Below are 24,936 nucleotides of genomic sequence, written 5' to 3'. Positions count from 1 at the left end.
AATAGTTTATGATATTTAGTAGCAATGGCAAAAATTATTTTAGTATTTTTGTAATTTCTCCTTAGGAGATCACGTTTATAACTTTCATGAACTTAAACTTACATTCAAATAAATTCAGAACATACTTCCAGTGTTTTCAGTCCTTTACAGGCAGGCTGTGTTATAAAGAGCATTATAAACAGTATTTATTGCTAGTTTTAGAATCTGTTTTCAGACTGAATTTCAGAAGTAAATATATACTTTGATGCTACTTAACACTGTAAATGTCTTAAATTTTAGCTCTAGGTTACATGCTGAAGTGAAACACCATACTTGTTTCTTACAGAAAGTTATTTCTATAAATGTCCTCAAATTGTTCTTATCCAGTCTTGGTTTTTCTTAATTACTGCAAAGAAAATGTATTTTTAAATACAATTTTTATTGTGATGTAGTTCAATTTGGGCAAAATTAACATTTTGTCATGCAGAGATGCTTCTGGTTTATCGTATTTGTTTTACTAATGAAAGACAGTCATCTCTGGGCCTTCAGTGCTTTTTATCACAATGCTAAAAAAGCTCATAATATTAGCCTTGGCATACCAACCTGTCCATCCAAAGGCAGTCATATTGTGTGGTGGTCTATGCCTATGCAAAATTCTAAAATAAGATTCTGATGCTTATAACTATACTGGACATGCCTGTAGCAGTCTTTAGAGAAATGAAATTGTCACATGAGAAGCTTCCTTAAAAAAGATAAAATTTATTTTTCACAGTTCTGGACTGTTTCCACTCCTTGCCAATGCTGCTATGTCTGTCAAGCCAACATTATTGAGTCTGTATGAAATTTATTACCTCCCTTTGGGGAAAACATTGAAACCAGGACTGCAAGGACTGTTAACTGGGATTTTGCCTGGATTAGAAGAAGGATCGGAGTATTATGAAAGGTAAGAATAGATATGTTAATAAGGTAATATGCTTGATCTGGTGGGGATGTGGGGGTTTGCTGTTAACTTTTCATTACGTATTTGTAATTATATTGTTTTTAAGGTAGTTGTTTTTTAATTTGGTGCTGTCATATTAATTGCAACTGAATGGTGTGGTAGAAGGTTCTTAGCATTAATTAAGACAAATTAGCTGTTATTTGTTCCTTTTATGGAAAGAGAATTGACATTAAGCAGACTTAGTGTTATATGCTGGTCTCTTCTCCCAAGCAGCAAGCAATAGAAAAAGAGGAAATGGCTTCAAGTTGTGCCAGGGGAGGTTTAGGTTGGATATTAGGAAAAATTGCTTCATGTAAAAGGTTGTCAAGCTCTGGAATGGGCTGCCTGGGGAAGTAGTGGAGTCACCATCCCTGGAGGTATTTAAAAGCCATGTAGATGTGGCAGTTTGGGACATGGTTTAATGGATTTTGCAGTGCTGGGTTGATGGTTGAGCTCTATGATCTTTAAGATCTTTTCCAACTTACACAATTGTGTGATTCTTGATTTGGGCTGATATATCTAACTGCAGCATCTGGGGTGCTGAGGTAGCATTCTTAACATATTAAAGGATGGAGTTACACTGCAACACTTGGAATTGTTGACATGCTTACATATTCTTGATATTTCAAGAATATTTCAATATCTTGATTTTCAAGAAATCAAGAAACTCAAATTTTCACAACTTGTATGTGAAGAGCAATTTAACACTGTCTTTTTCTATTTCTGTGTAGGCAGAAACACACAGTGTAATTGGCATCACTACAACAGGGAACAAAGGCTATCCAGCTTGCCTCTTCAGGCCTGCCACAGGGTGTAGAGGTGCTGCCATAAGTTGGAAGAAATGAGGACAGAGAAGGGATTGCTTGTGCTCAAAGAATTGGGGTATTTTTATGCCCTATTATTACCAGAAGGACTCGGTGCAAGAAATGAGAGGGCAAAAGCTATCTGCTTGGTTCTTTTCTTCAGTAGCTATGCTTTCCTGCTGTCTGTCTGAAACCTCTGTCTGTAGCAGCACTTGGCTTTAAGTCGCAGATGAAGGAGTTACTTGGCTCTTTGAACATAAGGAATACATAAGGAAAACATGAAGAGAAGCTGTGTGTTGGCCAAAAGCATTTTGCAAGCCAGATTGGCCTGCAGGTTTGCTAGTTGGATTGCTCTGTTCAGGCTGCATTATAAGGTTCAGTGTGTAATTGAGGCTCCCTTGGCTTCTTGAAAGGAAGTTTTGACCTTCCTCAAACAATTAGTATTTATTAAGATTGTGAGCAGGGGCAAGAGCTGTGATACATGTCCTGATTGAGCTGACTTGGTTTTACTGCAGAACAAACACGCTGCTGGAGAAAGTCGCTTCAGCTGTGGATCAGTCAGCGTTCTATAGTGCTCTCTGGGGGAGCCTTCTCACCAGCCCTGCAGTTCGCTTGCCTGGCATCACTTATGTCCTCTCCCATTTGAACAGGAAGCTTTCCATGGAGGATCAACTCTACATAATTGGCAGTGACATTGAATTAATGGTAATGTTTTAATGGAACAATGAACTTATTATAAGTAAGTAACAATATTGGTGTTACTTACTTAGTATGTAATGTATTTTGGGGGGGATTTAGATGTACTCTCTGTCTTTGAACTTAGCCTTTGAAGAGATAAAAATGCGTGTTTATTGTAGCTCCAGTTAAACTGATGTTTTTGTGCATGATAGGAGTGTTTCAAAGCTGAATTAATGTTTGAGAGCTGCTTAGGTTTTGTGTAAAATTTTCCATTTATTACATGCTTCAGTTAAAAGTGATTGGGTTTTGTTAGGGGTTTTTTAAGTATGCAAAGTATTATTTTGTCTTTTAAATTGAAGATATTCATTGGTAATATAAAAAAGCAAAAGCTTAATGCTTGTACAGGTGGAATTAATGTATAAATTAAAAAAGGTTAATATTTGTATTAGGGAATCTGTAGATGCTATGTTTCCTCAGTGGTGAAACTTCTTGTTTTCTTGTTTTATCTTGTTATATTATTCAAAATTTAAAGTAACTTCATTTTGTGCGTATCACTATTTATAAATAACTTCTTATTTTTGAATTCTCTCTTACGTCTACCTTCTAAAAATAATAAATAACTTTTTTTGGGGGGGTCTGCCATTACTTCAGGTGGAAGCAGTAAGCACATCAGTGCAAGATACCAGTGTTTTAGTACAGAGGAGCACGTTGGACCTTATCCTGTTTTGTTTTCCTTTCCACATGAGCCAGGTAGGTTATAAACATGAGAGATGACTTGACAAATTCCTAAATGTACTCCACTTCTTGAGTCAGTAGCAGTATTTAGTTGGTTTTTGTTAATGATTTTCTCCAAGCTTGAACAAGAGTCACATGAGTTTCTTTGATAAGACAGAAGAATAGCCTAACCTGATCTTCTGCTTTTTAACTTGATGTGTTAACTTTGAAGTTGAAGTTAACTTCTGCATATCTAAGCTCAAATTATCATATTTAATCTATACAGAAGCTTTTCATTTGCTCCAATTTGATGAGAAAGCAAATTACCTGTTCATTTGCAAGTTTCCAATTCCCAGTGTTCAAAATCAGCAAAAGTTAATCCTCTTAGCATAAAAAATCCAGAACACTAGAGAATTGAAAATTATTTTTGGTCTTGGGTAAGTAGTTAGCCCTAGCAGTAGTGGGAGGCAGACCTTGCAACTATTCGGTATTTTTTTTTCTTTGGACTGCATTTATTGTTAGTTACTTTCTGCTTTTAAATGATCCATGATTTATTTTAATCCTGGAGAAAAATTTGTACAAGATTGATTCTTCTCTTGTTATAAATTAGGGATAACCTGACCTTTTATGTAAAAAGAAATGTGGTTTTGCTGTGGAAGTGCTTCATTCACATTTATCAGTTACTATAGGAATATTTGGAGTGTGTCCATTTAGGTACTAAAATGGAATCATCAATGCAGCATTTTTTCAATATTAAGGCTTACACAAGCATTTAAAGTAGTAAGAAACTGAAAAAGTATTTAAAATTTTTTTTAGACTGGATTTAAGTTGAATTTTCTTCCATGGCTTTTGCCTCATAGATAAAATATCTTGTAACAAAAATTAGCTGTTACTCAAATCAATTATTCTTGCTGTTCATAAAGGGTGAATGTTATTGCTTAGTATCTATGCCCAGAAATAATAACATTTTGGTTTCCTAAGAGGAAGATTGTTTTCTTGTGCTATTCTGACTTCAGAAATGTCAAAACATGAAACTAGCTAGGTTTTAATGAACATGAAGCTGCTAGCATAGAAGTGTTACTCTTCATAGTTAAATTTATTGTGTTTCTAACTTCTTCAGGCAACACGTCCAGACATGATCAGAATTTTGTCAGCAGCCCTTCATGTGGTGCTGCGCAGGGATATGTCACTCAACCGAAGGCTTTATGCATGGCTTCTAGGTAGGTTTATATTTCTCTCCATTGGCCACTAAAAGTGGAGGAAGAGTTGTATTTTCCTTAGCAGTGTTTGCAATATTGTGTAGGAAGAATTTTGGAAAAATGAAATACTCAATTTCTCTCATAAGAAAGAAGGACACGTTCTATCTCCATGGACATAGAAGGCGGAGAATGTCGTACTGGAACTCATTCCTGTCATATGAATTGTTAGTGCATTTTCCTATAGCAGCAATTATGGGCCACATTCAAGGCTAGACCCTGGTGTAGTAAGCTTATGGAAATAGGCACTCAAAAAGCATAGAATGGAGAAAACAGAATGGGCATTATAGAGTGTAAATGGTAGTTGGAACACAACAGTATAGAAGATATAAAAAGAAATGAATGTTGAAAAACATTGATATTACAGCTTAAGTATGCAAACTTTAAACTTCATTAGATTTTTGCATGATTGAATTTACAGATCATCAATCACTTTTCAGTACCTTTCTGGAGTAAAAATCAAGCAATTGGGAATACAATTCTACTAAATGACATAAAATCAATACAGTACAAATTTGAATTTTTATTTCAAACCAGCATGTAATCAGAAGAGAGTAGCAAGGAATTATAGCTATTAGAAGGCTCTTAACTATTCAGGGAATAGTTAGAAGACCAGAAATTAAATTTTAGAGAACAATTACTCTTATTCAGCCCTGTTATTTTAAGGAAATGTGGCCTGTGGTCACATGAACCTGACCAGTTACTCTTTAAATCCATTTTGAGAGGAGTCAAAATCATGGAAGTTCCTAGGTGTGTTCCAGGTACTGGAGATTGAATGGAGAGACATGAAGTGGCTTCTCTACTTGATATGTTTTGCGGTCTGCTGTTACCTTTTTTGTTTGACTTCCCAGCTCACCAGCAAGCACATATGTGCTTCTCAGGCTACCCAGAACTCTTCCCAGCAGCTCTTGCATCTTCCCCAGCTGATAGTTAAGACGTCAGAGGCAGGTAGCCTGTGGGTGACTGGGGAGAAAGGACGTGAGTAGAAAAGGGCCCTGAGAGAGAACTGAAATTATGAAGGGAGAGAAGAAGTCAGTAACAGTGTTTTGCATGAGGGGGTTACTTCTGTTGCTGTAGTAGCTGCAGGGGTTTAGAAGTTAAATATGAGAAAATCCTGGCTTCTTTAGTTAATAATTTCTCGAGACATTGACTTGCAAATGATTCATTTTTAAAGAAAGACAATGAAATGTAATGTTATGCTCTGTACCTGCATTTTCCAATTAGGAAAAAATAGTTTCTAGATTAAACACTGAAATCATGTTTCATCTTAATTTGATGGATTAGATATGTCTTTTGCTATTATTGAAAAAGGTATTTTATGTGTTCAAAATATCATGCTGCTTTTTTAGTTGTGGAAACTTCTTTTACAGCTGTTTCATGAACATAGTCTCCACTGAAAGTAATACAGCTTCAGAGAATACTTTTACAGTGACTGTTTCTGGTCCTGTGTTGTGAACAGCTACTGCCTCTGTTTGCTATATATTTGGACAAACTTTCTGACAATGTAGGAGTTTTGGTTTTTTTTCTTTGGATGTAATGCTGCTTTTCTATTATCATGATATTCTATTCCTAATATAAAGCATTGCAGATGGAGATCAGTTATGTTGGAAGACTCTCTGAATTCTGTTCTGTGTGACATTATTTAATTAATTCTGGTGTTTGCTATTCCTTCCTGTTGTTTTACAGCTAGGAGTGACCTATTAACATTCTCTATGAAAAGAAATCACATGCATCTCCTTAAATCAGGTTATCTTAACCATTGTTAACCAATTGAGTTTTTTTTCTTCCTTAAACCTATTTTTTTTTGTGCAATAAAAATTTACTGGGAAAAGAAAAGAAACATACAATACAAAGGTCCATCTCCTTCGTGTAATTTTGAATTTTAAAAAATTATTTTTTTGTAGTGTGACTGATATTTTAAGAGTCTTAATCCTGTCCATGTGTTTTGATCATCAGCTCTTTATATTAAAATTCTGAATTTTGTGTTCTCATTAATATAGAAATATTTTTATGTAACAGCTTGGGGTTTTTTTAAGATACACTAGATTGTGGGGTTTCCAGCATTTGTGAACATTTTTCTTTTGTACAAGAAGTAAATGGTTGATAATATTTCATAAAACTAAAGTTTTTTATTTGTGTGAAAACTGCTTGTGTGAAAGTATCACTTAGTTTCCTGTATTAAACTCTATAAAATCATCTTTTCCTTGCCAACATGTCTTGGACTTCATCTTGGTAAGTTATCAGTGCTAGTGTGTCGATTTCTAGTTTCAAAACATTTGCAATGTATTCTATTAAATTATAAATATTTATCTGCTTTGTCTTTTGTTTGCTTGAAGGTTTTGATAACAATGGTGCCCTTGTAGGACCCAGAAGTACAAGGCACAGCAATCCCGAGGAGCATGCCACTTACTATTTCAACACCTTCTCTAAGGAGATGTTAGTCCAGGTAGCTATACAGTGTTTTATTGGGGTATATATTTTTATAAACAGATCCTGATCAAAGTTGCTGTGTCTTTATCTTTTGACTTGCCACTGCAATATGACCGTGTAATCTTGTATTTTTGTGATATTGTGTCCTATTCTTCTAAAACCTTCTCAGTGGAAAAATGAAGACATGGAACAATGTGTTTCTCTAGAATTACAGAATGAACAGAACAAATATTGTATTTCTCCCTCTCCTTTTCCACAACGAATGAAGCATACATGGATATTGTTTGATAATGAACCCAGCACACTGGAGCCTGTTCTTTCATGAAACTGAATTGGAGAATTGCCTTCTGTAGATACCGAAACTCCTCTGTGTCTTAGGAATCAGAAAAAAATTATCAGATGGCACACAAAGTCTGTGTAAAAAGGATCTTTCTCCCTGCTAGGCAAACGGAGCATCTTCTCCTCCCTGCTAGGCAAAAGGAGCAGCCAGGAATAGTTGAGAAAATTGGCAGTTAAACTAGTTTACTCTAAAGTCTTGGTGTGTGAGCTGAGATCACTGGTTCTAAGAACTGTGCTGCTTTTCTCGCAGTGATTAAAGAACAGACGTCTTTTAAACTGCTGAGAGTCTGATCTTGAGGTAGGGAAGACGTTTTATCATCAAGGCAAATTGAAAAGGTCAGGATTTTTCTGATACCTTGTCAGAACTGTGATGCTATGTATGGAAATGAGAGTGGCAATTCTAACAGTAGAAGCTGACTCGAGACTATTCAGCTCATCCCAACTCAAAGCTGACACCGAGCACAGAGCTAGTTTCAGTTTTATCTGAAAGTTGTGAGATCTGCTGTTCTACTGATGAGCAAGAGACCTCAGAATTCCATCCAGTATTCCAGCAGCAAGGACGTTGTTGGCGCTCCCTCACCCTTGTCTTATCACCCTTCTGCTTTCCATAGCAGATGATTCAGAAATTATTCAAGTGTAGAGGGGAAGCCTGAATGAGCTACAGTTTCACCTGTATCTTATATTTAAAATATGTGGTGAGCTTTCAGCAACATTTAAGCATGGTTAATGGTTATGGTCTTTTTTAAATCTGTACATCTTTCTAGCTTAATCAGTGTCAATAAAGCTTATCTGTCTGAAAAGAGTATGGACATTAAAATCAGTGCCTTGCCTATTCATAATACAAATTGCATATGCTTTCTAAAACCTTTTGCTGTCTCTTGAAAGACTTTAAAGCATTGCTCCTTTCTGCCTTCTCTAGCAGTCTCTTTTGTTTTATCCAGTCAAGTCATATCTTATTCACAGATACAATGTACTGAAAATTCTGACCTTCTAAAGACATGTTAAAGTACAGAAGATTTTTCTTTTAACATACTTGCTGATAATATTTGGGTTGTAGCAGATAGCAAGGCTAAACTGGTTTTCATGGCTCTCTTCTTTCCTGTCTCCTTTTTCTTCTTTGTCCTCCTTTTTTTGAAACTGTGTAAGAAACAAACTAACTGAGACAGTCAAGTCAGCCAGAGAGAAAACTAAGCAAAATCTGTTGTCGTCTCATGCAGCTTCTTTTAATTCTGTAGCTCATTCCCTAACCTGCTTTGGTATAGAAACTCAATTTTCCCATTTGTTTTGAAATTGTCATTGCTATTTAGTTAAGAACGTTTTCATCCACATATGTGAGTATATCATAGGACAGATTGTTTTATTTAGCCCTTAATATCTACATGCCTTATTTCTCAAATAATTTCTGCATTACCGTTCATGTAGTCTCTTTTATTCTTAAGAAATATTGAGATATCTGTTTAAAACACTTTGTTTTGATTTTAAATAAATGCAAATAATCAAGTTTTGTTCCACAAAAATGTTTTCATAGGCAAAGTTGAGAGAACTTAATCATGGGAGACTGAGCTGCAGTGAGATAAAATAATGGTCTGCACTACTGAGAATTTTCCCTTTATGTGCAGTATTTACTGCTTTCTAGCTTTATTTTTGTTTTCCTGACATGTTTTTGCTCTTTATAGGCAATGGTTGGAATATTACAAGTTAATGGACAGGGAGAAGAAAGCACATTAATGCAAGACTTAAAGCCTTTTCGAATTCTTATCAGTTTGCTGGATAAGCCTGAACTAGGTAATTTTCATATTAGTGTTTTTAATTTGTTTCATGTGAGTTTGCTTTGAAAATTTTTCTCTCTCGTTAATCATATTGAAAAAGTTGTATGCTTAGTACTGGCAGGTTAGCCAGATTTCTTAGACCTTCCAAGCTGTATCTATGTTTTGTATTTCATTAAATGCATTCACCAGATGTTCCTTTTACCAAATGCCATTTCTTCTACTTTCTACACAGGAAACAGTAAGTTTAAGTCATAGAACTGACTGCATGTTGGAAGAAATGCAGATTTGTTTTTTATTTCTTTCATCAAATAATTAGTTTTACTATTATGAGTCTCAGCTATTGCTTTTGGGAATAATCTTTCTTCTAATATGCACAGAGAGATGATAGATATTAACAAGAAAACAGTTAATTTTTTTTTCAGAACTTATGAAGAGGAAGCAAGTATTTTTTTGGTTTTGTGGGTGTTTTGTTGAGATTTGGTTTTGGTGTTTCTTCTTAGTTTTCCTTTCCCCTATTTAAAGTATTTAAATGCCCTCTTTAGAAGATGAGTGCTGAGGACTATGGGGCAAAAGTATTTACAGTTTAGACTTGGATATCTTGCCTTTTTCTTTGGAATGCAGTTTTGAAGGTGACTGGAAAAAATCAAAATAATTTTTTTAATCTGTTATCAGATTTGGGGTGGCATATTAAAAGCATAAAATACAATAATTAAAGAAAAGAATTGATTAGGACAGACCACAAAGAACAAAATATTTGTCAGAATTTTGTCATCTTCCTTGTAATTTGTGATTTCTGGAGATCAGTCTAAACATGCAGAGCCAATGTGTATGTTAAGATTTCATGAAGTAGCAAAGCTTTGAGGATTCTTGCAGCAAAATGAGATGGAGTAAGCTGATAGGATTGTTACTTAACTCCATGAGCATACTTTTACTGAAGGCAGCTCAGTGACGCTAGGAAACACATAAAAAAATGATATCTCAAGCAGGATTACTTTGTAAATTCCTTCAAAACAATTTGGGGTTTTTTTCCTTCAAAACTGAGATTTAGCTCAAATCCAAAGGAGGAGCTGTTTTATAGAATCATAGAATGTTTTGTATTGGAAGACACCTTACAGATCATCCAGTTCCAACCCCTCTGCCATGGACAGGGACACATTCCACTAGACCAGATTGCTCAAACCCCCATCCAACCTAGCCTTGAGCACTTCAGGGATGGGGCATCCACAGCTTCGGCTTCTCTGGGCAGCCTGTTCCAGTGCCTCATTACCCTCTGAGTAAAGAACTTTTACCCTAGCATCTAATCTGAATCTCTCCTCTTTTAGTCAAAAACTGTTCCCCCTTGTCCTATTACCATCTGCCTGTATAAAAAGTCTCTCTTCCTCTTTTTTCATAAGCCCCCTCTACATACTGAGAGGCTGCAATGATGTCTCTCTGAAGCCTTCACTTCTCCAGGCTGAACATGCCAAATTCTCTCAGCCTGTCTTCATAGGAATGGTGTTCCAGCCCACATATTATATTTGTGGCCCTGTTCTGGACTTGCTCCAGCAGGTCCATGTCCCTATGTTGAGCATCCCAGGGATGGATGCAGTACTCCGGGTGGAGTTTCACAAGGACAAAATAGGAGGTCAAAATCACCTCCCTTGGCCTGTTGGCCACACTTCTTTCAATGCAACCCAGGCTGCAGTTGGCTTTCTAGACTGCAATTGCACACTTTCAAAAATATTTTCAAAAAGTAGCCTGCAGACTAAATCCTGAACAAAAAAAAGCCTGCCTCAAATTGAAAGGAAGGAAGATACTCAAAATATTTTATCTTGTGTTTGCATTTAAATATTCAAGTCCATATGCTAACAGCATGAGATAGCTTATGAGTGAGTGTTTCAAACTGTTTGACTGTAAGCTACCTCTGATCAAGAATCCATGAAGTCACATTTACATGTTACTGAGCTGAGCTAATAAAAAGGGTCTGTTGGTTTGAAGATGGTCTGTACTGCTGTGACTGCATAGCTTTTGAACTTGGTGTGTTTGTATCCAGCTGCCATTGTATGCACATTGAACACAGGGTAAAATAGCCCCACATGTGTTTTGTGTACTCCCAGGTGCTACAGTTGTCTCAGTGTTTCTGGAATGCAAACAAACCAAACTTTCTGACAATCAGGTGGTTTATGAGATAGGACCAGAAGAAATTTTGTTGTTTTGGTGACCAAAACTGGCTAATGGTTTCAGAAGCTTTCAGCTGTGGACTGATGGCAATGCTATAATGCAAAAGAGTGTGACTGCTGGTATTTCTCCCTAGGCCCTGCCATTCTAGAGGATGTATTGATTGAAGTGTTTCGAACATTATATACACAGTGCAAAGCAGAACTGGAGCTTCAGACAGAACCATCTTTCAACAAAGATCACACACAACTAAGCAGGTGAATAATGAGTATAATGTGTTTTGTATTAAATAATATATCTTTGTTTTTGGAACCATGACTGTGAAGCCTGTGGGACTGTGACATGTTTTCTTCATGATACAGCATCTATTGACATTATTTGTAACTTCTGTGTTCAGTGCAAAGGTGTGGAGTGGTTGGCTTTATTATTTTTATTTTTTTAATATTTAGTGTATGTTTTATTCTTTATCCATGACAAAAATGCTTGTTTGATTGACTGGGATATTCTCTATATCTGTGTTCTTAAAAAAAATATAGACTGGTGAGTTTTCTTGTTGTATAAAAATTAAGACTGCTACAAGTGGACTGCTATATCCCAGGGAGTGGGATATAGAGTTTCAAGATTTGAATTTAGCATTTTGAAAGGTGAAGAGGAAAGGCATGTTCAAAGCTGGAGAGGGGAGGAAACAACTGTAGGAACAATTATGATAAAAACAGATCTATTAAAAATGTGGTTAAAGGACAAATATTAAAGAAAGGATAGAGAAGAAACCTAGCAACTGTAAAAAGACATTGTACGAGCAGCCTGCCAATATACTGAGCCCTTAAGCAATAACTAGTTGTAGGGATGAGAGGAGGATAATTTGTCGGTGTTACTTGACAGTGGGTAAAGTCACAGCGATGTGTAGTTATATAACTTGAAAAATAAGTATAAAAATTTAAAATGTTCTTTTTATTTACTTTCAGCAAATTGAGGGAAAACAAGAAAACAGCAGAATTGATTAAAACTGCCAATCTTCTTTTCAATTCCTTTGAGCCTTATTATATGTGGGATTACATTGCTCGTTGGTTTGAAGAGTGTTGTAGGTAGGTGATAATATTTAATCTCTGTATGTGTACAGTTGAAGTTGTTTTGTTTTATATACCTTTTTCTTCAAAGAAGTCAGTCTCATGAGATCATTTGGTCTGTAAGTCTTTTTTTTGCTCCCTTCCCTATAACTTCAGTCTTTTGGCCAATTTTCATCAGATGTGATTGGAGGTCTTAGCAACATGAGTTCTCACAAGCTCAGTGTCTGAGTTAATCAAGAGATAGAATTAGCCCCTCTACTGAAGGGGAGACTCCAGAGTGATCTCAAAGCTAGTTTTTGTTCTGTTTAGCCAGTACAGGATTACTCATTGTACAAATCACTCTTGGTAAAACTGACAAATTTGCCAGACATCCCATGTGTTGTTATTTGTCCTGCTCTTTTAGGGAAAAAGAAGGGTGGGAATCCTGTGCATGACATGGAGGGCTACAGGAGAGAATAGTAAACAGTTAATCAGGGAAAACTGAAAATATTAACGGGAGGGAGGGGGTTGAAGGGACCATAGAAGAGCAGGGGTTTTTGCTGTGGTAAGGGGTAGATGATGTAGAGATTTCAAATGACGTTTGTAGAAATTTTTTTCATTGCTTATGGAATTGCGTGATAAAAATATTAAGATACTTGGACATGAATTTGTCTATGAGCCAGCAGTGTGCTGTCATAACTAAAGGAAACTGTGTCTTGGGCTACATTATGAGGACCATGAGCAGCAGGTGAAAGGAAGTTATTTTTCCTTTCACTTAGTGTTTCTAAGGACAGACATGGAATATTGTGTCCAGCTTTGGGCACTCCACCTGAGGAGAAGTGTTGAGAAACTGAAGAGACTCTAGTAGAGAAACTACTAAGATGGTCAGTCATAGGACACTGCATTGAAGGTTGAGGTAGGTGAGTTTGGTTTAGCCTGGCAAAGAGGAAAATTGAATGGCAGCCTATGACTTCCTGAAGGGCATTTGCAGTTCATACAGCTATACTTTTTATAACAGCTGATGGAAAACAAAGGACAGCAAGAAGTGTTCACCCAAGTGGCCAGGTTGGACTGGTTTGAGAAAAGCTTTGCTAAGAACATTGTGCAACAGTGGAAGAGGTGGAACAGTGGAAGCCAAGAAGGCTGTGGAGCTTTCTTGTGACATTCCCAGAACTCTGCTAGACAAAACTCTGGATTAATTTATCTAGTGTTTTTAGCAGTCCTACTCAGTGTGAGAGATTGAATTAGATGTCTGTGACTTGATTTTTATGTGTTGGGCTGAATTGCAAAATTAAGGAAAGTCATCTACAGCCAGCTAACATGCAGGTGAGTATTTCACTACATATAAGTAGTGTTACTGTCAACATGGATGCAAAATTACCTTATAAATAGATGAAATCTGAGGAATTGTTTTTATTTGCCTTTTTTCCCTACATGAGCTGCTGTATTATCAAAATTCTTGTCCTCCATGGTCAGTTTTCTGTATCTTGAATTTCCTTATTTTACAAATGAAGACTGTGTATTTTACACTGAAAGTTTGGTTGCTGCTTTTTCTGAAAGAATGGCATGGGGCCAAATAAGCTACTTAAGAGTAAAATGAGAGATTGCTTATTGGCTTACAGTGATTATCCCCAATATATACAGGTTGGTATTAAGTTACAGAAATATGGTCAGTGAAAGGGGGAGGGGAAAATATTGTGAAACCCTGTTTGAATTTTGCAGGAGGACTTTACATGCCAGACTTCAAACTGGGCCTGGAGGTGATAGTGAGCAATCTGAGTTACCGCTGACAAATTTCTGCTTATTAGTGGATTTTCTGTTGGATATTGTTTCTTTGGTAAGAATTGCTTTATTCATTACTAATGTTGGGATTCTGTATATTTATAGTCTGCAGAAATACTATATATACTTTTTAATTGCTTTTCTTGAAAATATATTGACATAAATTGGTGGACACCATTAAAAGAAGTTTTTGGTTCATTGTGTGATTCTTGATAGACTGGTTGGACATAACTGAAGTGGGTTTTATGATGCTTATACCTGAAAATTTTAGTCTGTCCTCATTTTCTTTTCTATATATTCATTGTAAGTATAGTCTTTTGTAGTTTGATATGCTAGTTTAAGTGTGCAGCTTTCTTTTAAGGATCTTATAAATGTCATGATAAGATGTATCTTCTTTTTCTGTTGTCATTGCTTAATGTAGCAAAGACTGTTGGAACTGTTTTTTCTATAGCTGTCTTTCCTCAATTCTTTGCTTTCTCATTTCAAAGCCTACTAGAAGTATGAGAGTGCTGTGTCAGGTATGGCAATCAGCCTGTTTTTCCTTTAGTTCTTAATAACTTGATTATCTTTCATTCTTAAACTTTTCTCTTAAGATTAATAAAGTAATAGTAGCATTCTTCAGCCTTCTTATGATGTTTTTTAATGTATTTGTTGTGTAATGAACAATACATACTAGTTTGAAAAAGAGCTAAATATATTTCTATTTGTTTGTTACCCAGTTTAAAAGTTAATTTTATAAATATTTTTTAGTAAAGCATGTATTTCTTATTCTTGGCTATTAAGATATTAATTTTCCTTTTTCCATGTTCCATACGTTTAAAACACAGTTAAACAAATGATAGGTAGCTCTGTTATGCAAAATAACTTTCAGGATGGAATTTGGTGTTACAATTAACAAGTTTTTTTATTATTACTTTGTTAGGAGACTTACATTGAAATACAGACAGAACACTTGCCTCAGCTGTTGCTCAGGATGATTTCTGCATTGACGAGCCATCTTCATACTTTGCACTTGTCTGAGCTTACTGATTCTCTCAGACTCTGCTCAAAGATCCTTAGTAAGGTTCAGCCTCCATTGCTCTCTGCTGGTTCAGATGGTGTCCTGCAGCTTCCTACTGGACACAACAGCTCCATCAAAGAATGGGAAAATAAAAAGGTAACTGATTAGCTTTTGCGGCATCTTGGAAAAACACTTCTTGTGTGGAAAAGAGAAATGGGCTTTCTAAGTCTCTGTTGAACACCCTACAAGTCTTTGATTAGATTTAGATATCACAATATATATGAAACTTGGGTAATCAAAATAACTTGTTGTTGTGGTAAAATTTCCTAATTCTTAATGGTTTTTACCCAGATTTAATATTATACATATATAAATCACTTCACAATCAGGGCCTAAGAAAGAACTAATCAACTAAAGTTTGTAATGCACTTCAAGAGTATGATGAAGTAAAATAACTGGACTGAAAAGAATTCACTATTTTGGTTAAGTATGAAGCATATGTAAATTCACCTCTCATCCAATTTATGTGCATTGGTTTAATACCCATCATGTATTTTACTGTCACTGTTAAGTTCTTAGAATCATTTATTAAAGAAATAAAAGAAACCAGCCAGCAGCTATTTCTCTTTTAAGTTTCTCCAGTTTCCTCTATGCAACCATGGCTCTGTGAGGTATGTTAAGTGACATGCCCTGAAATCCTTGTTTTCCAGCTGAAGAAACTTGAGGAACATCATAGAATAAATTAGGTTGGAAGTGACAGTTGCAGGGCACTGCTGAAAGCAGGGCTGATTTCAAAGTTAGATTTTTCTTTAAAGCTAGGTCATGTCACTCAGGATCATATTTGTCTTAATTTTGAATATCTCCAAGGATGAAGTTACCACGACTTCTCTGTACAGCTTGTTTGTTTGCACTGTGTTATTTAATCAAAATTTCCACTGTTGTAGCTTGTGTTGGTTGCCTAGTGTTCTTTCACTGTGGATTTTTGAGCATACCTCCATCTTTTCACTGCCTAGTGGGAACTCAGACAGCACTAAAGACACCTTCACCCCCTTCACAACTTCTAGCATTCTTTTAAACTGAATAAATCAAACTCTCTGAGCTTTTCTTCTATGTCAGGAACACCTGTGGTGACTTTCCACTGGGCATACTCAGTCCATCAGTGTTTCTTTTTATACTAATGAGTGCAAAATTGAATACAATATTCTGGTTGCGGATCCAAAACTGCTGAGTAGAGGGGACTAATTACTTCCCTTGATTTGCTGACAGAAGTTTTGCTGATATGGTCCTAGATGTGGCTGGCCTGCTTTACCAAAGAAATCCACTGCTGGCTCACATTCACCTTGTCAATTAGTACTCCAGCATCCTTTATTCAGGATCCTATTCTTATTCTTTCTAGCTAATTGATTCCTGTCTGGTATTGTTCTTTTGGGGTTTTGAGGTTTGTTGTTGGTTTTTTTGGTTTTTTTGGTTTTTCAAAAACTCTGTTAATTGAATTATGTTGCCCTTGGAACCTTCAATGGCCTTTTGCTTCCAGTTACAAATGATTCATATGTAGCCATGGTTTCTCTTAAGAGACAGTGAAATGAATTGCCATGTTTCTAATCACATTTAGACTGTATTTTATGAAATGGGTCATCATTTTTGTCTTTCCAAGCTTTTTAGCTTTTACTGTTTCTGTGGTAATATCTAAAAAAAAAATCCATTCTTATTCCATCTCTGATAAAGCAAGACATTATTTACTGTATATAATGATGTCACTGTTTTTATTTATTCATTATAAAGGTTTCCATATTATTATGTTATGCTCAAGTTCTATATTTAAGACAGCTAGTGATTACTGTTAAAACAGCTTCTGGGCCTGTTAGGTCTTGAGCAACTTCTGCCATCTCTGGAAGGTGCAGGAAGGAAGTGGGCACCTGCATTTACTGCCACTGATTTATGTGTTTCTGTTTCAGTTGTTTCCCTGCCTCATTCTCACCAGGAAACAGAGACTGTGCTACCATTTACCAAGGCTATAGAGGCCTAGAGCAGTGCAGAAAGCCACTGTGGGTTCTTTCTGAGTAAAAGCCACTCATCATATTGTGCATATTCTGAACTGATGAGGAAATAAGACATATAATGAATCATGAAGAATGTTATTACTTGAGCAACCTCTCTCATTTTGATGAGATGATTTTTTTTCTTTCTAGTTGCAAGTGATTAGTAGTTTTTAATGGAAAGTTTATATCTTTTTGTAATTATAACTTTGTATTTGATGGTTTAGGATAAATTAAAAATGCCTATGCATTTCAGCATTCTTTTGTAATAGAGTAGACATGATTATGCTGTGAAGAAAGTGTTAAAACCAATAATATTTAAAATATTTTACTTAATAAACAATTTTCTTTTAATGCTAGCTTGGTCTGGCAAGGTTGCTGAAACACCAAACATAATTTTGCATAAAATGTAGTTGTATGAATACATTTAAACTCTGGAATAAAGTTGTTGCTTTCAAATAAAGACACTAATAAATATTTTTTTCCCAAGACCTAAATAACCTATTTTGAACAGTCATTAAACTTTTATTTTACTCAGGTGCCATCAGTGTCACTTGAAAATCCTAGTGATGTGTTTGAAGATGGTGAAAATCCTCCAAGCAGTCGATCATCAGAGAGTGGATTCACTGAGTTTGTACAATACCAGGCAGATACAGCTGATGACATCGACAGAGCACTGAATGAAGGTCACAGTGCACCTGGCATTCCTATTGTTGGTAGCACATCATCAGAGACTGAGACAGCATCAACTGTGGGTTCTGAGGAGACCATTGTACAGCCTCCTTCCATAATGACACAAGGGACAGCAACTCGTAGTGGGAAAACGATCCAAAAGACTGCAATGCAGTGCTGTTTGGAATATGTCCAACAGTTTTTAACCAGATTTATCAACCTGTATATAATTCAGAGTAATTCCTTGTCTCAGCCCTTAGGGGCAGAGCTTCCAGTAGATCCCACTAGAGTGCAGAGCACAAAATGGGACAGAGAATCACAAGATGATGCTAAGGTGAAGAAAACAAACAAGAAGAAAACACCGAAAGAATATCTCCCTGCCTTTATTGCTGCTTGTCAGCTCTATCTTGAATGTTCGAGCTTTCCCATTTACATTGCTGAAGGAAATCGCACTTCAGAATTACATCCTGGGAAGCCTGAAGTTGGTAAGCTGCACTCCCATTTGTTCTTTGATTTTAAAATAATAATTTTTCTTTTTCTGCCAAAAAAAATTAGATTAATAATATCAAGCTTTGTGTGTGTGTTGCTGTTTGCTGTTCCTCTCAGAAATGTAAGTTTTCTTCTGTATTAATTGACTTGCCTTTGGAAACTATATTATTTTCTCATAAATCTGTAAGAATATTGCTGGCATGGAATTTGACACTAATTAATATTGGGGTGAAAAATATAAATTATGCAAACTGAAGCCTGAGAGTAGAATCTAGATTGTTGAATGTTCCTCTTAACTGTATGGAACCACAATGTTTTCTTTGTCATATTTGGCAAAAGCCACAGCTGACATCAAATATGTTTTTAGCTTCCTTTTTATCAATTTTGGATTGATGTGCACATTGATTGCTTTTGGAATACATTAAATTTGTAAGCTGCTGTCCAATAAAAATCATACCAGCTAAGAAATTTAATTCTACTTTGCCCCTATTGAAGGTACAGTTGTTGCAAAAAATTCTTCTAGCTATAATTGCATTAAGAAACAAAATAAAAATTGTGAGTTGTGGTGAGGTATGGATGTGTTCACAGATAGATGCAACTATTCATATGCAGACATGATTAAAACATTGACAGTTACAGATTACTGTAAAATGTGACATTTTAGGATGAACAATCCTTTTTACAGTTTGTAAGGTCTTCAATTTACAGTTCCAATTTTGGGTCCACCTCTGATCTGCAGTGTGAGAGTTGCTCCTTAAAATGTTTTCATTTTCATGGCAGATACGCTTGGAGTATGCAAGAAATGGTAACACTAATTTTGGCTACTGTCACAGTCACACTGGTTTTATTTTTCTCTAGGAAACTTCATAGTTGCAGCTTTTCGTTCTTATTTACAATTTTCAAATCAAGGCTAAGTGGTGGGTGGTGCTTGGAGATGTGTAGTTTTTTTGGTTTTGGAAGCAAGTGTGCTAATTAATGACTGCTTCTGTTTCTGTGGTCTTTAAGATGTGTTGTGTATATCTTCATTATAGCCAGGAGCAGAGCATATATTTGTATATTTGTTTACATTTGTAACGTCCAGACATATAAAATATTTGTGTCAGTTGAAGGCAACTTGTTTATAGCTGTTTATTAAATAAGAGTATGACAGTGCCAAAGATCTGCTACCTTTTGTAGAAGATCTGTCACAGGTTATTTGTGCTTTTATAGCATGACCCTGAACATGCAAAGTGTTTGTTTATTTATTTATTTCTCCCAAACACTAAAAAGTCAGCTGTTTCCTTATTACTTTTTCATGCACACAGCACTTGATTATCAATGCCTTGTGCACTGTAGAGCAGAGAGCCTGTAGAGCTTTAGTAGTATGAGCCTCGTGTGAGGGCAGTGCTTCTAGGAATCCTTTTCACTTTCCTTAAATGCCTCGAATTTGTGTTCCTTGTTCATCATCTGAACTTTCCCATTTGCGAGATCTCATTTGCAGTCTATTCAACTGTGCAACTTTGAGGAATAAGCATAAATTGTAGGTGGGTAAAATCAACAGGAAGGATTTTGTTCTAAATGTAAATATCTGTTGTATAGAATGGCAGGGCAGATGGGAATAGTGCTGGGAATGGGGCTGCATAGTTGTCCAGGAGTCCTACTTCCCATAACAGAGAATTCCACTGGAATAGAGAGTGGAAGAAGGTAGTTACCTTAATTGTCACACTACCCTATCTATTGATATGGGGGTTTTATACTGCAGAAGTGATGGTGTTTATTGAAGTGTTCCTAAATTTGGAATGTATTTTTTTTGGGTTGCATTAATGATATAACCCAATATTTCTTAATCACTGGTGAGAGTCATCAGTCTGTTTATTTGAAGGAACCACGTTAATCTAATATTTATAGAACATAATTGTGCTTTAATTCTTTTGTATGCTTAATTTCTCAGCTATTGAAGAAGTTAAAAAGGGAACAGAATGAAGCTGAAAACAATGGTTATATCTGTAAACTTTAGAACTCTATATGGAATTGTTAGGTATATTTAGGCTCCAGTGGAGCTGTGGATATAAATTAGAAATTGCATCATTCTTCTCTTAATTCTAAATAGGTGCTGTACCTACTTGTACCTATTCTTCACTTGTGTCTGATTCTAGATGCATTTGCCTTTTTAGCACAATGATCAGTAGAGTCCTTTTGAAGTTTTAAGAGAAGTTACTTCAGTGTCTCTAAAAGAAAAGGGTGCAATATTCACTTTGAGGTTTGGCTGTGAACTTTGGAGAAAGACACTTCCAGTATCAGCCCAGAGTATGGCTTGATAAAGTGAGGGGACAGTAAGAAGGGGGAAACAACCACCTACAGTGAAAACAGAGTATGGTCTAATAGAATCATAGTTCTGCATCCAAAACATCAATTTTCACAGAAACTTTTATTTTAAAAGTGTTGCCAGGCAAATCTATTTTTGTCAGTTTAAAATTAGTCTGCATGTGTATTATAATATATAATATATGATATTATCCTGGGTATTTTTATTTTTAAAAATTATTCCAGGCTACTGTCTAGAATGTTAAGATTTGATTGCTAGTGAAGAATTTTGTGAAGAAGGAAAGTGGATGAAAGGATGTGCTAACTTCTAAAAGTTCAGTTTTGCCTAAAGCAGGAAATCATCTGAATGCATTTCCATAAAATTTTTCTCTTCCTTGTTCAAATATTTCTATTCATTTTTGGTCACTAAATCTTTGAAATGATACAGTATGGCATTCTTAATTGGATTATTTTAAAGATTATTCAGGAAGTCTCTTCCTCTTCCATACATTTTTCTAAATCCATACAATGGGCAGATTGAAATATGAAAGGACAATTGCACATATAATTATGGAATACAAAAGGAAAAATCTGTAATATTTAGATTGTTAAATTAATGTATAATCTGTGATTTTTATTTCAGACTGTGAACAAGTACAGCCTCCACTGTGGCTACAGACCTTAATGAATGCTTGCAAGCAGGCAAGCGATTTCAGTGTTCAGGGTGTTACTATTTCCCTTGTGATGGACTTGGTTGGATTGACTCAATCTGTTGCTCTTGTTACTGGAGAAAATCTGAACAGTGTGGAAACTGCTCAGCCTCTTAGTCCTAACCAGGGAAGAGTGGCTGTTGTCATCAGACCTCCTCTTACTCAAGGCAATCTGAGATACATGGCTGAAAAGACAGATTTCTTCAAGGTTAGATGCAGTACCTCATTGCTGTTTTCTTTAGACTTTTCCTGTCTGGTGAAGAATAAAATCTTGGCCCCTTTACCATTCTTGGTATGGTAAACCAAATTTTCTTGCTGAATATTTTTGTAACAGTTGTAACCTGTGTTAGAATCTAAATGAAATACACAGTAAGTTTTCCTGCTGCAATTCACTTACTAACCACTTCTGTGAAAATCCGTGTATAAATAAATATTTTAAAAATATAAACAAAACTTGATTGAATAGCAGCATTAATCAGCAAAGGTGTGAAACTGAGATGTGCATAATGTAGGACTCTGGTAAACAATCTTTGCATTTGTATAATTTATGTAAGAAATCTTTTGCAAAAGATAATCAGTAGCAGGGTGTATTATGTAGTTAATTATATTTCAATGAAAATTTATTTCTGTTCTGACTCCTTAACAGGAATTTTTAATGTAATAAGTCATTGCAGTGTTTCAAATAGTTCCCTCTGTTCATAAAAAAGGAACCATTTTACAGACTGCCTCTCAGTCACAGAATGTCATCAGGTGTGATGTCTCCCATTGTTGCATAGAGCAAAACAAGGCATGATAGTCATTCATTTGTGTTTCTTGCAACTTTTCTTTTCATGTACAAAGCATATAGCTTTAACGCTTTGGGACCAGCTGGGTGATGGAACTCCTCAGCATCATCAGAAGAGTGTGGAGCTCTTCTACCAGTTGCACAACCTTGTCCCATCTTCTAGCATTTGTGAAGATGTTATTAGTCAGCAGCTGACTCACAGAGACAAGGCAAGTTGTTCATGTATTTACTTAAAGTTGAGTTATGTATATAACTACAGAAATATATTTAGAAAAAGGACTTGGTCCCTCAGAGGAGGGTATGAATAACTTCAATACTGAAAAAAAAAGCTTTCTTATATTGTTTCAAATGTTATTTTAGGTCTGTGATGAACCTCTAGTTTCATTCTAGATAAGGGAGGTTTTTCACCATTCAGCAACAGACTTATGGAGGAGACTTTGTCTTACAAAAGTAATTTGATGCTTCCCAATATATAAAGCGTGTGCTTAGTCTTTACTATTGTTAATAGGAGTTCTTGTCATGACAGATAGTTTTATTAATTTTTTTCCTCACCTGGAAGTTTGTTTCACATAGAGGCTGTCAATTTGACATTTGAGTTGAGGCCTTTGTAATCAAAGACCTAAAACTTTAAGTTTTAGGTGTATGAACTATTTCCATAGCCCCAATAGTATGACTGGTAGGGAGTTACTTAGTTATGCACTCTAGCAACTAATGGTTTTGTGACTTCAGGAGCGCTTACCTTTTTTGCCATTCTATCAGAGTTACCAGGTCAACAAGAGTGAATGTGAGCCAGTCTGTCAATCAGTGCAGTTCACAGCTTGGCATATTGTTAAAATTGATGATGATTTCTAGTTTCACTTAGGCTGGTCTGTGAACTGCTGTGACTGTGAATGTAGGACTTGCTCATTTCTGCCAACCTTCCTGAGAAAAGAGTAATTTCTTAAATTTTCACAGCACGGATTGCAAGAGCTTACATGGAGTCATCTCTATGTGGTTGGGAATTGGTATTTTCACTCTATTCAATAATTGTCAGTGAATTATTTTGTGTAACTGTATACATTTTGCAGCAGTGTTGTGGATTATTTTCCTGTGTCAAGCATTTTTTTCCATATACAAGTGATGTTTGCTTTACTTTCTAGAATGCTGCTGTCTCTCTTGGTTTTGGTTTTTAGTGTGGAGAAGTTGTTTTACTTTTTGTTTAACGTGAACTGTATATGTCCTTTGTATAATTTTCATAGCTTTTACTTAAAGTTTTCATTATTATGGCAGATACTGGTTTTATTAGCTGTTGCAAACCTTCTTAAGTTGTATGATGTAAATTAAGTCTGGAAGTATGCCAGATTGTCAGTGGTTTTGACAGTTTTTAGTTTCGTCTCACTTTGGTTAAAGATAAATATACCTACTGTTCGTTTCCTATAACCATCTATTTTAAGAACAAACTAGTGAAAATTTTTTCCTCTTGTCTCTGCTTATTATCTAGGGATTTAGTTTAAGCCCTTATTGTAATTGAAAGTAATTTTGATGATTTATTTAGTGTAATTGTCCCGATTGCTGTGCTTTGTTCACTCCTACAACGGCTTACTAGCTTCCTTGTCTTTTGGGTAAAGCTGTTTCTACACGTGTTCAAATCGTATCATTGCATTTACTATTGTTTGTAGCCTTACTGCAATAATCTTTGCCTTGATCAGCCACAGTAAAGAGAGAGAACAATTGTTACTTTACACCATTTTTGCCATTAAATATCCTGAGCTGGACTTCTGTGATCCATGTGGGTCCTGTCCGACTCAGGGTATTCTATGATTCTGTGATATTCTATGATATTCTATGTATTGTTTCTAGTTATTAGAAGTCCTTTGGGCAATAAGCATGTCCTATTTGTCCAATTTGTTCCAGAGCTAAATTTGACATGTTAATGAAGAACTCTATCTACATGTCTAGCTAGAAAATTCTTCTGTTTCTTTCTACTATGGCAATAATGGAATGGAAATCAGTTGACTAGAAAGAGACAGGCTAAACTTAGAAACTAAGCTGAGATCAAGATAGGGGAGAGTCCTTTCATGGTACTAAATTGCTCACAGACACCTATTGTTGGCTATTACTGCTTTTAAGATGCTATATAACTCTTTCCAGTTCTCATCAGAAGTTGTTACATTCTGATAGATCTAACGTACGATTTGGTCCACAGAAAGTGAGAATGGAAGCTCATGCCAAGTTTGCAGTGCTATGGCATCTCACACGAGACCTTCATATTAACAAATCTTCTTCCTTTGGCCGCACCTTTGACAGGTTGGTGATTGCAAATGTAATTCAGTTGAAATTATTTCACTTCAAAAACTTTCATGGTATTATACTAGCAATGTGGGGCATTTAAAAATTGAAGAACTACAATATAGCTGGGAGAGCAAGGAGGAAAGACAAGAAATTAATTTGTGTTAGACAAAATTGTTTTCACAGTGATCAGTATGTAAGCTGTAATTTTTTCTGGAAAACGTAAAGAGTGGGAAAGGAATGGTCATAATATTCATTGACCATCACTGTGGTAAAAATCACTGTGGTGTATATTGAGCTTAATATCTGAGTTCTTGCTGTGTTTTGATAAAAACAGAAGCAAGAGAGAAAAGTCAACCCAAAAGCAAAGTATATGAAGTAGAAAGTAAGACTAAGAAAACTTGAGAACAAAATTGCAAGCAAGTGCTAAAATATGAAAGTTGTTTAATCTGTGTTTTTTGTAAGAGGTCATTTATGACAAGCAGCAAAGGATTTCTGGTTTGTGTTCTGGTATTAGACTATCTTCTTAGAAAAGACTCAAGATACAGACTCTGAACTAGTCTTTTCTTCCTCAGCTAGCACAAATGTGGAAAAGTATTTATGTAGATTTTGTATTGCATACCTAGCTGTAGAGAGTAGAATAAAAAGATTATTTCTTTGGCTTGATACTGTCACCCATTGCATAAATGGTGATCAATTCTGTGCATGCAGCTAAAAACTCATGAACATGAACTTCTGGAGAATGTAACACAGTAGGTAAAA

The 24,936-nt window shown here is 35.7% G+C and overlaps 1 protein-coding gene across 9 annotated transcripts in view; it reads left to right on the top strand.

Annotated features, from left to right (window-relative positions):
• The window catches only part of DOP1A (DOP1 leucine zipper like protein A), a 60,818-nt gene that overhangs the window by 14,026 nt on the left and 21,856 nt on the right, over positions 1-24,936 (top strand). For 4 of the 9 annotated variants that reach the window (XR_014851023.1, XM_085056416.1, XM_085056420.1 and 1 more), the window contains 15 exons: positions 752-922; positions 2,277-2,466; positions 3,091-3,189; positions 4,274-4,373; positions 6,746-6,855; positions 8,855-8,963; positions 11,241-11,361; positions 12,070-12,189; positions 13,873-13,987; positions 14,421-14,450; positions 14,855-15,088; positions 17,507-18,125; positions 21,056-21,330; positions 21,963-22,115; positions 24,092-24,192. Coding sequence is in view for 8 of the 9 variants with exons in the window: in XM_085056416.1 (XP_084912542.1) it covers positions 752-922; positions 2,277-2,466; positions 3,091-3,189; positions 4,274-4,373; positions 6,746-6,855; positions 8,855-8,963; positions 11,241-11,361; positions 12,070-12,189; positions 13,873-13,987; positions 14,421-14,450; positions 14,855-15,088; positions 17,507-18,125; positions 21,056-21,330; positions 21,963-22,115; positions 24,092-24,192 (2,547 nt within the window). In the remaining variant the exon portion in view is untranslated. Of the gene's footprint in view, positions 1-751; positions 923-2,276; positions 2,467-3,090; positions 3,190-4,273; positions 4,374-5,680; positions 5,721-6,745; positions 6,856-8,854; positions 8,964-11,240; positions 11,362-12,069; positions 12,190-13,872; positions 13,988-14,420; positions 14,451-14,854; positions 15,089-17,506; positions 18,126-21,055; positions 21,331-21,962; positions 22,120-24,091; positions 24,193-24,936 lie in introns of those variants that run through there. The other 5 variants (XM_085056421.1, XM_085056418.1, XM_085056417.1 and 2 more) reach the window with 4 other exon arrangements.

The sequence above is a fragment of the Lichenostomus cassidix genome, chromosome 3 (genome assembly GCF_008360975.1).
Source record: "Lichenostomus cassidix isolate B80296 chromosome 3, HeHo_3.0, whole genome shotgun sequence".
Classification (NCBI taxonomy): domain Eukaryota; kingdom Metazoa; phylum Chordata; class Aves; order Passeriformes; family Meliphagidae; genus Lichenostomus; species Lichenostomus cassidix.
Note: the sequence above shows the minus strand (reverse complement) of the source record. Positions and strands in the feature narration are given on the sequence as shown.